At 41.4% G+C, this 14,000-nt stretch overlaps 1 protein-coding gene across 2 annotated transcripts in view; it reads left to right on the top strand.

Moving 5' to 3' along the window:
* Nucleotides 1-5,533: 5,533 nt before the first annotated feature.
* The window catches only part of MLLT3 (MLLT3 super elongation complex subunit), a 302,003-nt gene continuing 293,536 nt past the window's right edge, over nt 5,534-14,000 (top strand). Inside the window, exons 1-2 of one of the 2 annotated variants that reach the window (XM_066257342.1) lie at nt 5,534-5,786; nt 7,145-7,325. In XM_066257342.1, coding sequence (XP_066113439.1) covers nt 5,775-5,786; nt 7,145-7,325 — 193 coding nt within the window. In that variant the 5' untranslated portion in view covers nt 5,534-5,774. Of the gene's footprint in view, nt 5,787-6,107; nt 6,221-7,144; nt 7,326-14,000 lie in introns of those variants that run through there. The other variant, XM_066257343.1, reaches the window with a different exon arrangement.

Below are 14,000 nucleotides of genomic sequence, written 5' to 3'. Positions count from 1 at the left end.
TACACATGAAAGGGCTCTAGTGTTTAAAAAAATATTTGTGTATTTTTTTTGTGTGTGTATGTGTATTTTTCTTTATTTTTTTGAAGATTTTATTTATTGATTTATAGAGAGAGGAGGGGATGGGGAGCAAGAAGTATCAACTTATAGTTGCTTCACTTTTGTTGTTCACTGGTTGCTTGTTGTTAAGTTGACCAACATTTTTATAATGAAAAGGACAAAAATAAATTGAAGAAAACAATATTATAAATGAAACTTTTTATTCATTGCAACAATAATACACTATAATATGATAAATTCATAATAAAAACATTTGTAATATTTTATATTATAATTATGCTTTTATGCCTATTAATTTTTAATAATAATTATTAAAAAAAGTACTCATTTAGATACAAATACGTCACATCACATTCACTGGATTGACTCTGCATCGATTGAATACGGACATTTACAGATTAGTCTTCCAATATCAAAAAGGAGGACATGTAGGAGGACACTTTTTGAGGGAGGATGGAACTTACAAAAGAAGGACTCTCCTCCCTAAAGGAGGATGATTGGTCACCTTACTGTTGTATGTGCCTTGACCAGGCAAGCCCAGGGCCTGAAACTGGCAACCTCAGTGTTCCAAGTGAAAGCTTTATCCACTTCGCCAACACAAGTCAGGTATGGGTGTCTATTTCTTATCTCTGGAAATAGTCCTAGACTAGGTCCTGAAGTGGGTATCAAAACAATTCTTTTTTAATTAAAAAATATTTTTTTCCATTGAATTGAGAGAGAGGAAGGTGAGAGAGAGAGAGAGAGAGAGAGAGAGAGAAGCATCGACCTGTTGTTCCACTTTGTTGTGCAATCATCAGTCACTTTTCGTATGTGCCCTGACTGGGATTGAACCCACAACCCAGGCCGGTATGACACTCATCAACTGAATCACCCAGCCAACCCCAAAGCAATTGTTTTTTCAAATGATTTGTACTGTTCTGAAGTTCCTGATACAGTATCCTAAACTCATGAATTAAACATAATGTTAAAAATGTAATATTTTGGTCCTAGCTGGATTGCTCAGTTGGTTAGAGCTTTGTCTGAAGCACAGAGGTTGCCAGTTTGATCCCCAGTCAGAGCACATACAAGAACAAATCAATGTTCCTGTCTCTCTCTCTCTCTCTTTTCCTTCCTCTCTCACTAAAATTAATCAATAAATTTTTTTTAATGTAACATTTTGAGCCAAAAAATTTCATAAGGAAAAGAGGCCACTTCAACTGAGAAAATACACTGCTGATCTTGAAAAGGCTTTCTTTCATTACAAGATTTTTTTTTCTTAAAAGAGCTATAATAAGATGAACAGAGAAATAATTTTTTTTTTTTAAAAAAAAGTATGATTTATTTATTTTTTTAAACTTTATTTTTAAAGATTTTATTTATTCATTTTAGAGAGGAGAAAAAGAGAGAGAGAGAGAAAAGCAGATGGGTGAGGGGTTGATAAGCAGATGGGTACTTCTCTTGTGTGCCCTGATCAGGAATTGAACACAGGACATACACAGGCTGGGCCACGCTGTACCACTGGAGAAAACATTTCAAGATCAGGGAAAGGAAATTAGGACTTGGCTGCTGTTGCAAAAAAGAGATCACTACCTTCCCACCTTATTTCAAGTTTAAAAAAGTGGAATTGAGGGCAATGATTACTGGCTTCTAATCTTGGGCCACTCTTTTTCTTGTTCTTGGGGTGTTCATGTCATATTTGAATGCTGTTTGCTTATGTGTGACATACATCTTTATCCCAAACTTAGTTATGAAAAAATTAAAAAGAAATTGTTTTGGTGAAACTTCTCCCCTCTGTGGCAGCAGGAACCCTAGTATATTTAAAAAATTTTTAATGTTTATTTTATTGATTTTAGAGAGAAGAAGGGAGAGAGAGTGCAACAGAGAGAGAGTTAGGAACATGGATCTGTCCCAGTATATGCTCTGACCAGGGATAGAACTGGCAACCTCTGTACTTCAGGACTATGCTCTAACCAAACAAGCTATTTGGCTAGGGCAACCCTGCCATTCTTCTGTTCTTAGAGCCTGACTCCGTGCCTGGCACATGGAATGAGCAAAATATAGTTTTGGTGAATGAGCACATGGGTGAAGTACACAGAAAAAGTATATCATTAGTAATTATGTGTCTAATATTTGCAAGATATTTGGTTAATGTCTGTCCCATTATTATTTTTTTTATGTATCTTCTCCCCTTTCCCTTAAACCCATACAGCAAAGCATGAGCAATGGTTTTTGTTTTATTGATTTGATTATTTGAGTTTATACATCAATAATCTATCACAACAAATAAATAGATAAAATTCTAATAAGAAAAAACATCTGCTTCTTTATACCATAATTAGTTTTTAAAGGAGTTATTTTGTGCTAGCAACATCCAAATTGACCTCAACTTTTAAACTAAACAATACAGTTGCAAATAAAAGGACTGGAGCCAAAATGATGGTGATCAGGGCAGTAGTGACTGCAGTGGTAGTGATCAGGAGTTAATGTCTGTCCCAGATACGGTCCTCTTTTATTCTTCATTAAGCATTTTATTTTGATATGACGATGTCAACTGTTTCTCCTATCTGCTCCTCAAAACTAACCCTATAGTAAGTTCTTCTTATTGTGCTAAGTCTTATAGCACATATTTTGGTAAGAATTTCTTTTTTGGATAAATAGGTGGTTTTAACTCTCATCACTTCCATTTTTATTTTATTTTTTGTATTTAATATGAGAGAAATTTTTCTTAAAATTTATTTGTAAAATATTATCTATAATTATATTGTTAAGTACTCAAAAGGTTGTATCCCATTGTATCTCACTTCAAGTGCAAAGATCTTCAGATGTGTTGGACACAAAATTAATCAGCTGTTACTCCTCTTTGATTACTTTTAACTGATAGCTTGTTAGAGTGTTATAAGTAATAATTTGAGAGACTGCCATAAATTCCTTTACCCTAAAGTTGAATCTAGAGTATTCAGGGTTGTGTTTTTTTCTTTTCTCTTCCTCCTGGTCTTTTTTGTTCTAAAGAGGTCATATAAGGACTTCCGTGGAAGGGCTCTGTGCGCCATCTACTGACGAAATCTATAATGAGAATTACCCTTACCTTCGATTTTTAAAGCATTTTTTTAGAAAGGAGGGATAATAGGAAAAGACTCTCTGTCTGACTCTATGACTTATTGGTGATTTCTAGAATAAATCTGAATTCTGCAAACACGTAATTCAAAAAGCAGACATCAGTTCCTCAGCCCGAGTACAAATTACAAGAGAAAATTCCAAGAAAGACTTAGCCAAACCCTTAAGTCAATTTAAATGAGTAGGATTGTTGTTTTTCACCTGTGTGGTGAGCTACACGGGCTGCCTAATGGTTGCCGCCTTATAGAAAATGGCTTTACCAATGGCACATCCAGATAACCATCAGTTTCCAATCTTATTATTCCAAAGGAATTCTCTCCAGTTTTATTATTTTATAAAAAATTTAATGATGCATAGCAAGTAGGTCTACCCTTCATAGATACTAACACACAGCTCGTCTGCGTGTATATAAATTTAGTCCTTATATGCACACACACACACACACCTACAGGTACACCTACAAGATGATATGCCATCTATGTACATGTAGGTCAGTTGAGAAATCTAAGCCCTTGGACTTGGATTAAAATGCTTATTCCCTCCGTCGTTCTCTCCACCCTGTGCTTTTAAATTCAATAGAGAGATGGCAGAAATTGGGGTCCTTAAGCCAGAGAAGTTTTCTCGGTTTTAAGCGGAGGAGAAGCACAGTATCACTTTTAGAGGTTCAAACTATTTGAGTTGGAGGCTTGCATTGAAAATTAAAGTTGGTCCGAAGTGGTTGAATCTGATTCAGTGTGTGTGTGTGTGTGTGTGTGTGTGTGTGTGTGTGTACAGCTGGAAGAACTGAAAATAAAGTTTTCGGATGCCCCAGGTAACCTCCTTCCCTTATATCACTCTCTTTAATCCAAAGGCCGAGACAATTTGCTTACTTGCTTTCGTGGTTTTAAGAAAGATGAATGAAAAGAAAGCAAGAATGTTGAGCCAGAAAGGGGAAGAGAGGCAAGTAAAGAGGGCAGACAGGGAAAGGAGCATGAAGCCAAAGGAATACAGCAAGAAATTGGGAGGTGAGAGAAAAGGGGGAGAAAAGAAAAAAGATAAAGACGGCAAAAAATGAATAAGGGTTAGGAAGATGCAAGGATCTTTATTTAACGAACCAAAGTTACACCCATCTTTCACTTTCAAATCAATCGTCTAGATCTTATCCGTTTCCTCTGTAAAGGTTGTCTGCGTTGCTAAAGGAAGCTAGTCAGTATTCCTCACTCCGCCCCACGCGTGGCTGCGCTGTTCCATCCTCGGCAACCGAGACCAAACAACCCGAGTGGGAACGTTACAGGCGCGCGACTCTGGGAACACTCCCGCGACTGGTTGTCATTCGGGCACCTAACCGGATTAATACCAGAGATGGGATTACGTTGGCTGTCACCAATACGCCTAAAGATTATAATCCAATTTATGTACATTACAGTCAGTATTAACTTTTTCTGATATTTTAAGACTCCCAGTTACCCCTCGAGTCCTCAGAAGACAACCCTCCACTTTCTGATGCAACCAAAGAAGCTGTCAGGAAGGAAAACATCCCGAAGAAAACAACTGCGAGCCCGGTCCCGGAGGGTCTGCGCCCGGCGCACCCAGGTATTTCGCCTTTCACCTGGGCACTGCTTTGTGCTGCCTCCCGGTCGTGGACTACCAACGCGGAGGCGCTCCTTCGGAAGGAACTAGCGTTCTTGTTTCTCTCTTGTTCATTTCGTTTTTATATTTTCGGTGGCGGTGGCAGTGGCAGTGGCGAAAAGGCGGGGAGTACGGGGGAGGGTGCCTGTGAGTGGATGGGGAAAGGGGCCAGGGGATTGTTGCCGGTTATAACAGTCCCAGCGATTGCTTTCTGATGCTTATTTGTAGGATGGTATTTCTCTTGCTCAGTCTTTAAGTTTGTTTGGGTGTGAGTTCTTGCCTCGTCAGCACAAAACCACAAAAAAGACGCGATGGAAAGTAAAAGAAAGCCCCCCTCCCTCTCCCAAGCGTACTAACTTACGCCAAAGACTTGATTTAACACCCCTTCTCCGGCTACTGGGGGCTCTAGGCAGTGGCTACATTCCAGTAGTTTTAATCCGTTTTTTATTGTAGGGCGAACGAAGTTTACTCAAGGGCTAGGATGGCTCCCCAGCTGGCCGCTCGCCCTACTCCAACACCCCCTCCCCGCCCGGCCTTTCTCGCCGTCCTCCCCACCCCACCCCCCAGCAGGAACCTGTTACTTTAAGCAGGGCGTTCCAGTGTGGCTCAGCCGGCCGCCGGGGTTTCGGGAGGTGGCCGCTGATTGGCTGTTTCGAGCTCCCCCTGGCTCGCTCGCTCGGCCTCCCCGCGCGCTCAGCCCCGCCCGCACGCCCTCCCTCCGCCCCTTGAGGCTCGGAGCCCTGGTGTCAGGCGCCACGGCGCATGCTCCGGAATCTCATCCTCTGGCCCTAGAGCTGCTGCTGCTGCTGCTGCTGCTGCTTTTGCTTTTGGGGCTGAGTTTAATAACCGAGCGAGCGAGCAAGCGAACGCGGGGGAAAAAGGCAGAGAATGTCCGCCATCTACCCTCCGCTCCTGGGCGCGCTCTCATTCATAGCAGCCTCTTCATGAATTACAGCTGAGGGGGGCGGGGAGGGGGGTACCTCACAACACCCCAGCAAACCTCCGGGCCCCCAGGCATGGCTAGCTCGGTAAGTACTTGCAAAAATAATAATAAAAGATCTCCCTCTCCCCTTTTCTCCCTTGCCCTGTGCCGCCACCGCAGCCCAGACAGAGCCAGCGCTCCGCGGTTTCAATTAGAAAAAGGTTGGTACGGTTAGCAGGAGCTGCTGCCTCTCTCCTTGAGCCTCCGTTCTCCTCCCTCCTCCACCCCCCCCCCCCGGCGCGCACGCACACACACACACACACACACACACACTCGCCCCTCCACCCCCCGCGCCTCCCTCCCTCCTCGCTTCTCTTTGCAATCGCAAGAAGCGCACTCTCGCTCACACGCGCGCACTCACACACACACACGGTGGAAGAAGGCGAATAATAACTCAGCCATATTTCAGCCGCAGCCGCCGCTGGGAGTCGCGGGCACGGTCCGGGGACGCGGTGAGCAGCCTCGGCGGCCGCTACGATGGTGCGTTCTCCGCGGCGCGCGTGTGTGAGCTGCAGTGTGCGGGCTGACAGCGGCAGGGCCGCACGCAACTTTGCCCCCGCGCCGGGTTGCGCTCCTTTGAGGCTCCGTGGCTGTCCGCCCGCCGCTCTGCCTTTCTGAATTTCATTTTTTGGGGGTGGGGGTGGGTGGGAGGTACTTTGGGGCCACTTTGGCTCTTGGAAGTGTGTTGCGGGGGCTCCGGTAGACTGGCCTCACCGATCGCGTGGGGCTATTCGGCTGAGGGTACGGGGTCCCTTAAGTTATGGATGCCTCGGCGTGTTTTCCTGCGGGCGTGTGTATGTGTGTGACGACGTCTCATTTTTGTTGTGCACAAACCCCGTGGTAAGATCACGGGAGTTTGTGCCCATCAGCAGAGGCTGCCTGTAGTTTCCATTCAGCTTGGCACAGCGCTCCACACGCACGCACACCACACACGTACACAAAGACTTCCTCGGCGTGTGCCGGTCGTCGCGGTACTTTCGGGGAGGGGGCTCGCCCGAACCTCCCTGGGAGTCCCAGCTATCTTTCCTCCCATGCCGGAAAACCGCCTGGGCACCGTCTTCTAATTTGTTTCCGATGCATTTGCGTTGTGCTTGTAGTAGCTGAGTGTGCTCTCCTTTATTCCCCTGACCCCCGAACCCCCTTCCCGATTGGGGGTAACATTCCGTTACAATCCAGGCGGGTGTGGATGCTGAGCCCGGGGCGCCGGGGGCCGGGCCAGCCAGTAGGGTGTATTTGGGGGTGTGGGGTGTGCGCACCCACGCGCGTGAAACGTGGATACAGAGGGCACAGCCGTTTCCTTTTATGTGCTTTTCAAGAAGAAGGAAAAAAAAATGTCAGGCGCAATGTGCAGTGTCGAACGGTCGCCTTCCTGTTGTTCACGGCTGTCTCTCCTGCTGCCCGCAGTGTGCCGTGCAGGTGAAGCTGGAGCTGGGGCACCGCGCCCAGGTGAGGAAAAAACCCACCGTGGAGGGCTTCACCCACGACTGGATGGTGTTCGTGCGCGGCCCAGAGCACAGTAACATACAGCACTTTGTGGAGAAAGTCGTCTTCCACTTGCACGAAAGCTTTCCAAGGCCAAAAAGAGGTAGGGCTCGAATACAAAAGAAGCTTGATAAAAAATGTCTTTGCTGACGGAGGAAACAATCGCTTGGCCCGGCGGTCCCCTGCCTCTCTCCCCGCCTCCCGCGTCGCGCTCGCCCGCGGAACCTCGGACCCGGGTGCGCGGCGCCGCGCTGGCCAGGACCCGGCTCCCGCCTGCGCGCGCGACTTCGGCTTCGTGAAAGTCACAGCAGAGAAAGGACCGTCAGGTGTCGAGTGTTTATTCATCCCAAGCCAGCCCTCACCGGTCCTCTGGGGTTACCGCGGGTTCTGTGGGGAAGGTGCAATTAGTTGTTGTATTTGGAGGTGTGGGGAGTGGGGCTGGAAGGAATGAACAGCTTGAGCCTTTTTTCATTTTAGTGAAATTGAGGTTTACCTGTGTTAAACAGGCAGAGAATGCCTGGGATGTAGTTATTGTCTATTTCAAGAATTCCCCCCTCTGAGGTTTTTTCTGCCTTCCTTCCTATATATGAGACATTGATCACCAGTTGTCATAGAATTTTTCTTTTGTGGGTTAGCCACCCCTAGCCTCCACAGCCAGGATTTTATGTTTAGTTGAGAGACTTACTCGTTCTTATCCAGCGATGGCAATTGATTGCGCATTCGATTTTGAACAACCTTCCGAAATGTCAGCCCCATGTGATCTGCGGGGAAGAAGGTCCCTGCAAAGGTTGAGTCCAAGTTTCAGAGGACCGGGGTTGTCTTGCCCTGTGTTTCAGTCCTTCCCCACCTTGGATTTTAGCCTTGGTGTCTAGTTTGCATAATCCTGCTGAGCCTTTGGATCCCAAACAGTTTCCATAAAGGATAGACAGTTTTGAAGAAAAGAAACCGTGTGTTATTTTAAAAGAAACTGAGAAAGGGTTTGGGAAATCCTGATTTCTATTCCCTACAGCCTCTGGAAAGCTACTGTCTGGTTGTTTTAGTTGGATTAGTGGAGGTAACAATATAAATACAATAAGGTGCTTTGTTTGTGAGCAGGTTTATTTATCTAAGTCGACACAATGGTTAGTAGTTACCTTCCATTTGATCCGTAATCTTTATTGGCATCTAGAACTCCTGCAGTTTCTTAGGGTAACATCATAATAAATCCGTTCTGCTTAGAGCTACTTGGAAATTATTGAACATTCAGAGATAGAATAAAGGGAAATGCTGTGTGCCTTAGAGGTTGCAGAGGCTTGTGTTAATGCTTATTTTTGTTTCCAGAGCTCATGTAATGGGATGTAGATTGTATGTTTTGCCTGTAGTCATTTGTTTTATAGCTCCTCTTGAAACTTGAACAGTTGAATTTGATGGGCTTTGCTGGATGGTTAATAAATGAATCAAGCTTCTAATAGAGGGGTAGGAATATGCATGGCCTATAGGAAATAACATTTAGATTTTGTTAGCACTTTCTATCAAAATATAGCCAGGGATATTATATTCACAGTTTTTCAAAACTGTGATGAGTACTGTCAAGTTTCTGTCACTATATGTGTATGATGCTTAGAATCTCACTCTTCCTTTTCCATGTGTTCATAGAGCCACTGCGGAGGAGTTGAAACAAAAGAAACCACCTTCTAAGATCCTTGGTACACACTATTATGACTCCTTGGCTGCTACTCACTTCGAGGTGAAATACATTTAACAAAAACAGCCACGTTTATTGAATTAGGAAAACAAAGTCAGTTGTCACAAGATGTAGCTTTCAAGATAACTTTGTTTAGGTGCTTTAACAATCAACAAATTGGCATTATGAAATTAAAGATGATCAACCTCTCCATATTTCACTACTGTTTTCTGCTCCTGTGGGTGTGTGTAGTGATTTCCTTTTTATTTCCCATACCTAATGATTTTCTGTCCAGCCTGAGGGAATGTGAGGGTGCTTGCTGCCCACAGAGCCTATACCTGGTAGTTGTTTCTAGGCGTGGTAAGCCACTTGATAGTACTATGTCTTCCCAGATGTCTCTAGTGAGATGTTAGCTTGTCCTTAGGGTTCTTCAATTTTTATTCTTAACTGTGGAGTTTCTTTATGTAGTCTATAAGCCATTGTTATAAAATGTTTATTTTTGGATTTTTATTTGTATGTGTGCTTCCCATGATGTGACAAGTCCTGGGAAAAATGCCAGCTTACATAGCCCAGGAGAGACCTTGTCATACTGTAATTACACATGATTCAGATTGCAAGAGAAGGTTTCTCTGTTCATTGGGAATAGTTGTAAATTCACTTAACACCAAACATGCCACTTAATCCTGGGACTTATTTTTTGGCCTAAAATGTCTTTAAAACTGATAAGAATAGGCACAGAATAAGAATGCCAGGTATTTCTATTTCTATACCCTTTAAGGTGCTATATTTGTGATATTATAGATGTATAAATGTTAGGATTGGAAATGGGAGGAATTGCAAAAATGGCTTTGTGAAAAATCTGAGTTACAAAATATTTAAAAGGAACGTATATACTCTAAACTCTGAATGGCTATTAATAACAAGTCAAGTCACTTAACTATATACAGTAGCAGATAGACAGAGGTGGACCTTAGAAATGAGGTTGCACTCCTTAGGCACAGAGATGGATGAGTACTTAGTTTCATGAATCTTTGGTTTGAAAATGTGAGTTAATTTTCAGGTTGATTTCCTTTATTTCACAGTAATATGAGAACTTGTAGGGGAAGAAATTAGAGTATTATCAACTTGTTGCCTAATGAGAATTACATATACCATTTCAGAATTGAACTAATTAGACTCAAATTAATGAGGTTTTACTTTGTCCCAAAAATGTATTGGAGACTTGAAATTTAAAACTACTAACACAGAGTCTTAAAAAAAGAGATTTTGAGGAAATGGTGAAACCTGGACTATCCATTAGCTGTTGCAGAATTGCAGGTCAGAGTAATGCATTTTAAAACTATCTACTTGCAAAAAGAAAAATACCATATCTTATTTATTAGTACCAAAGATTTATAATAGTCTGATATGACTGAAATGAATAGTTACGTTCAAAAACATTTTATTTAAAATATTAATGTTTTTATTTTCAGTATGATGTGAATTTGAATGAACTTTCTTTTCAATTACAGCCATCTTTACTATTTCAATCTGTTCTACTGACATTTATGATATAGAATCTGTTGCTTATTAGTTTATGTAAGCTAATTTGGCCACTGGTATGATTTGATAGCTTTATATTTGTAGCCTTAGTCCTTTAAGTAGGCAGATAAAGCATAATAAATCCACATTTATAACTTTCCTTTGATTTAAGTGTTTGAGCTCAGCTTTTACTGTGTAGTTCTGAGCTGTGTTAAATAGTATTATGAAATAATTTGAATAACTTTTTATCAGGGTATCTAAAATTTGAGGATTTACTGGTTGCAGATATTGTGCACCTGGTGTATTTTCTTTTCTGGGACATTTAAAAGGTGTAAGGAAAAAATAAAGATGTAAGACTATACTGATGCATTCAGTGAGTGTTAATAAGATTTGTGTAGATTTCTGTTGCAATTAGGAAGACCAGTGAGAACAGTTTTATTACTTGGCATTTTGAAGCAACATATAGTGTAATTTTCTAAAGCACCTAAAACCTCAGTTACTGGAGAAAATCTCATACGCATTAGTGTGAATGTAAATTTGGCATAGACATTTTGGAGGGCATTTGGTAAAATCTAATAAGATTTTAGATGTTTATACTCTTTGACCCAGAATTTTACTTCTGGGATTTTTCTAGATATGGTTTCACAACTAGACCAAGATACAACATATTTTCTTGTGACTGTTTTTTAATAGCAAGCCATATAGGGGACCTCAACTGGGTAGAAGTAAATGATGGTAATCTATAAAAAAAAAAGAGGGAAATTTATTTGTAGATACAGGAAGATCTTCAAGTGAAACAAGGCAAGTTGCTATGTCAGTGTGACCCATTAAAAAAATGTGCTTAAACAGATAAAAAGTATATGTGTGTATATAAGTCCTGGACGACTGGGCACAGATTCTTACCAATAGTTTTTTTAGACAGTGCATATGGTGCTGGTGGTAATGGAGGTTATTTTTGTAGTGTTTGACTTTTTTTAAAAAAAGTTAATTTTATATATTATATTCAAAGCACTCTGATACGCACTCATTACTTTTTAAGTCTGAAAGACAAAAGGTAAAGACCCAGTATAGAACATTGCCTGTTAAACAGGGATTGACATGTAACTATTTAAAAGTGATCTTTAACTATCTTGAGTATATATTGTTGCTCAGTGGTTAAGATTAGGACTTACCGACTTGGATTCAAATGCTGATTTAAGAGACACTTTGTGTGATCTGAGCAAGTCATGTTTGTCTTTTTCTCATTTGTGTTAAGGGAATAGGATTGAGGATTAAATATGAATCAGCTGTTCTCAAATTTATTGGTCCCCAGACTCCTTTACACTTAAAAGTTGAGGATTCCAAAGAACTTTATTCTGTGCAAGTTCTATCTATTAATATTTACTGTATTAGATATTAAACCTGAGATATTTTAAACAAATTCTCAAACAAAAGGAAGAGTGGAAAGAGTAGCATTGCTTTACTTTTTTGTGTGCAAGTCTCTTTAATGTTTTGTTAAATAGACAACTGGATCCTGTTATGTGCTTCTGTATTCAGTCTGTTGTGTTATTACATGTCACATTGTAGCTTCTGGAAAACTCTGCTGTACACTCAGGGCATGAGAGTGAAAAAAGGAAAATAGCGTCTTAGAGTTGTTATGAAAATAATTTTAACTTTGCCAAACCCTGGAAAAGGTCTGGGGGATGACGGGGTCACCAGACTATACTCGAGAGAACCTCTCATATAAAATATTCAGCATACAACCTGGCACAGATAAACTGCCCTATTAATTTGTAGAAGCTGATTTTTTGAAACCATTATTATTGTTGCTAATAAAACACTCATTTAATGGAAAGAAAAAAAATACATCTTCCAATGCATTTGCATGGTTAAATTTCAGTGTAACAATTACCTTTTTTTCCCCCAGAAAATGAAATCTCAAATGGGTTTTACTGGCTATATTTTATGCTTAACAGCACTGTCCATTTTATGCTGTGTTACCTATGTTCTGTAGAAGCCTTTTACATCTATTATTTTAGGTGACCCTCTTTGTAGAATTACCTCTGTGAAGGTAACCTGAAGACAGGGTTAGGGGTATCAATCGGTTTCATAATTTTACCTTAAAGATCCTTTGTTCCTTCTTTTGGTTCTTTGAAGTTGCCTTCCAGTGTCCTCAGTGAACCAGCCTTAGTCCTTCAACTCTTTTCTGGTCACTTATTACAGATGACCCCGACTACTTAATACAGCTTTTATAATTCTAAAATGTGGAATATTTTACTTTATTTTATTTTAATCTCATCTTAAGTCTTCAAAAGAGAATTTGGGAAAGCTTAGATACTTGGGGATGAGGCAAGATGTTAAACACAATTATACTAATTATAAAATTAAGCAAGAACTCAGTAGATTACGGAATTTTAGTGAATTTAATCTATTTGACCAGATTGTAAAATATTTTTGGTCTCTGAAACGATGTTTCACATTGTCCTAATGGAAATAATATAGACCTCTATATTTTGTTCCTTTGGTTTTTACACTTTCTGTTTGAGTTTATTTTTACTTGTCAGAGAAGAAGCTAACATGCAGAAAGAGAAATTCTCTTGTTTCAGTGATACAAATTAATATTCTTTTTTTTTTTTTTTTTTCATTTTTCTGAAGCTGGAAACAGGGAGAGACAGTCAGACAGACTCCCGCATGCGCCCGACCGGGATCCACCCGGCACGCCCACCAGGGGCGGTGCTCTGCCCCCCAGGGGGCGATGCTCTGCCCATCCTGGGCGTCGCCATATTGCGACCAGAGCCACTCTAGCGCCTGAGGCAGAGGCCACAGAGCCATCCCCAGTGCCCGGGCCATCTTTGCTCCAATGGAGCCTCGGCTGCGGGAGGGGAAGAGAGAGACAGAGAGGAAAGCGCGGCGGAGGGGTGGAGAAGCAAATGGGCGCTTCTGTGTGCCCTGGCCGGGAATCGAACCCGGGTCCTCCACATGCTAGGCCGACGCTCTACCGCTGAGCCAACCGGCTAGGGCCAAATTAATATTCTTTTAAAACATTTTGTTTTGTGTGTGTGTGTCCAGAATCTCTCTGTTTAGTTCGTCCCCTTTCTAATAACATATATTTGGATGCTTTCATCTTTTATTCTCTTATATTTTGTGGTTCTCCTTATTCTTATTTGTAGTGCTGTATTCACTTTTGGGACTATAATTTGTCTGAAAAGAGTTCTTGGATAAATAATTTCCCATTGGTGATATTACAGGTAGTTCTTAAATTTTTTTTTTTTTTTAAAGATTTTATTTATTCATTATAGAGAGGAGAGAGAGAGAAAGGGGGAGGAGCAGGAAGCATCAACTCCCATATGTGCCTTGACCAGGCAAGCCCGGGGTTTCAAACCGGCGACCTCAGTGTTCCAGGTCGACGCTTTATCCACTGTGCCACCACAGGTCAGGCCAGTTCTTAAATTTTTAAGAAAACTTTTGATATTAATATCATAGAGATTGAGAAGTTACATTGTACAATTGTACAGAGCATCTTTTAAGAAGAACTCATATTATTTTTGCATGCAAATGACAATTGTGCTATTTACTAGTTTATAGATATGTTATTATAGAAAAATTATAGACATA

The sequence above is a fragment of the Saccopteryx bilineata genome, chromosome 2 (assembly GCF_036850765.1).
Source record: "Saccopteryx bilineata isolate mSacBil1 chromosome 2, mSacBil1_pri_phased_curated, whole genome shotgun sequence".
Classification (NCBI taxonomy): Eukaryota; Metazoa; Chordata; class Mammalia; order Chiroptera; family Emballonuridae; genus Saccopteryx; species Saccopteryx bilineata.
This window is presented reverse-complemented; position numbering and strand designations above follow the sequence as displayed.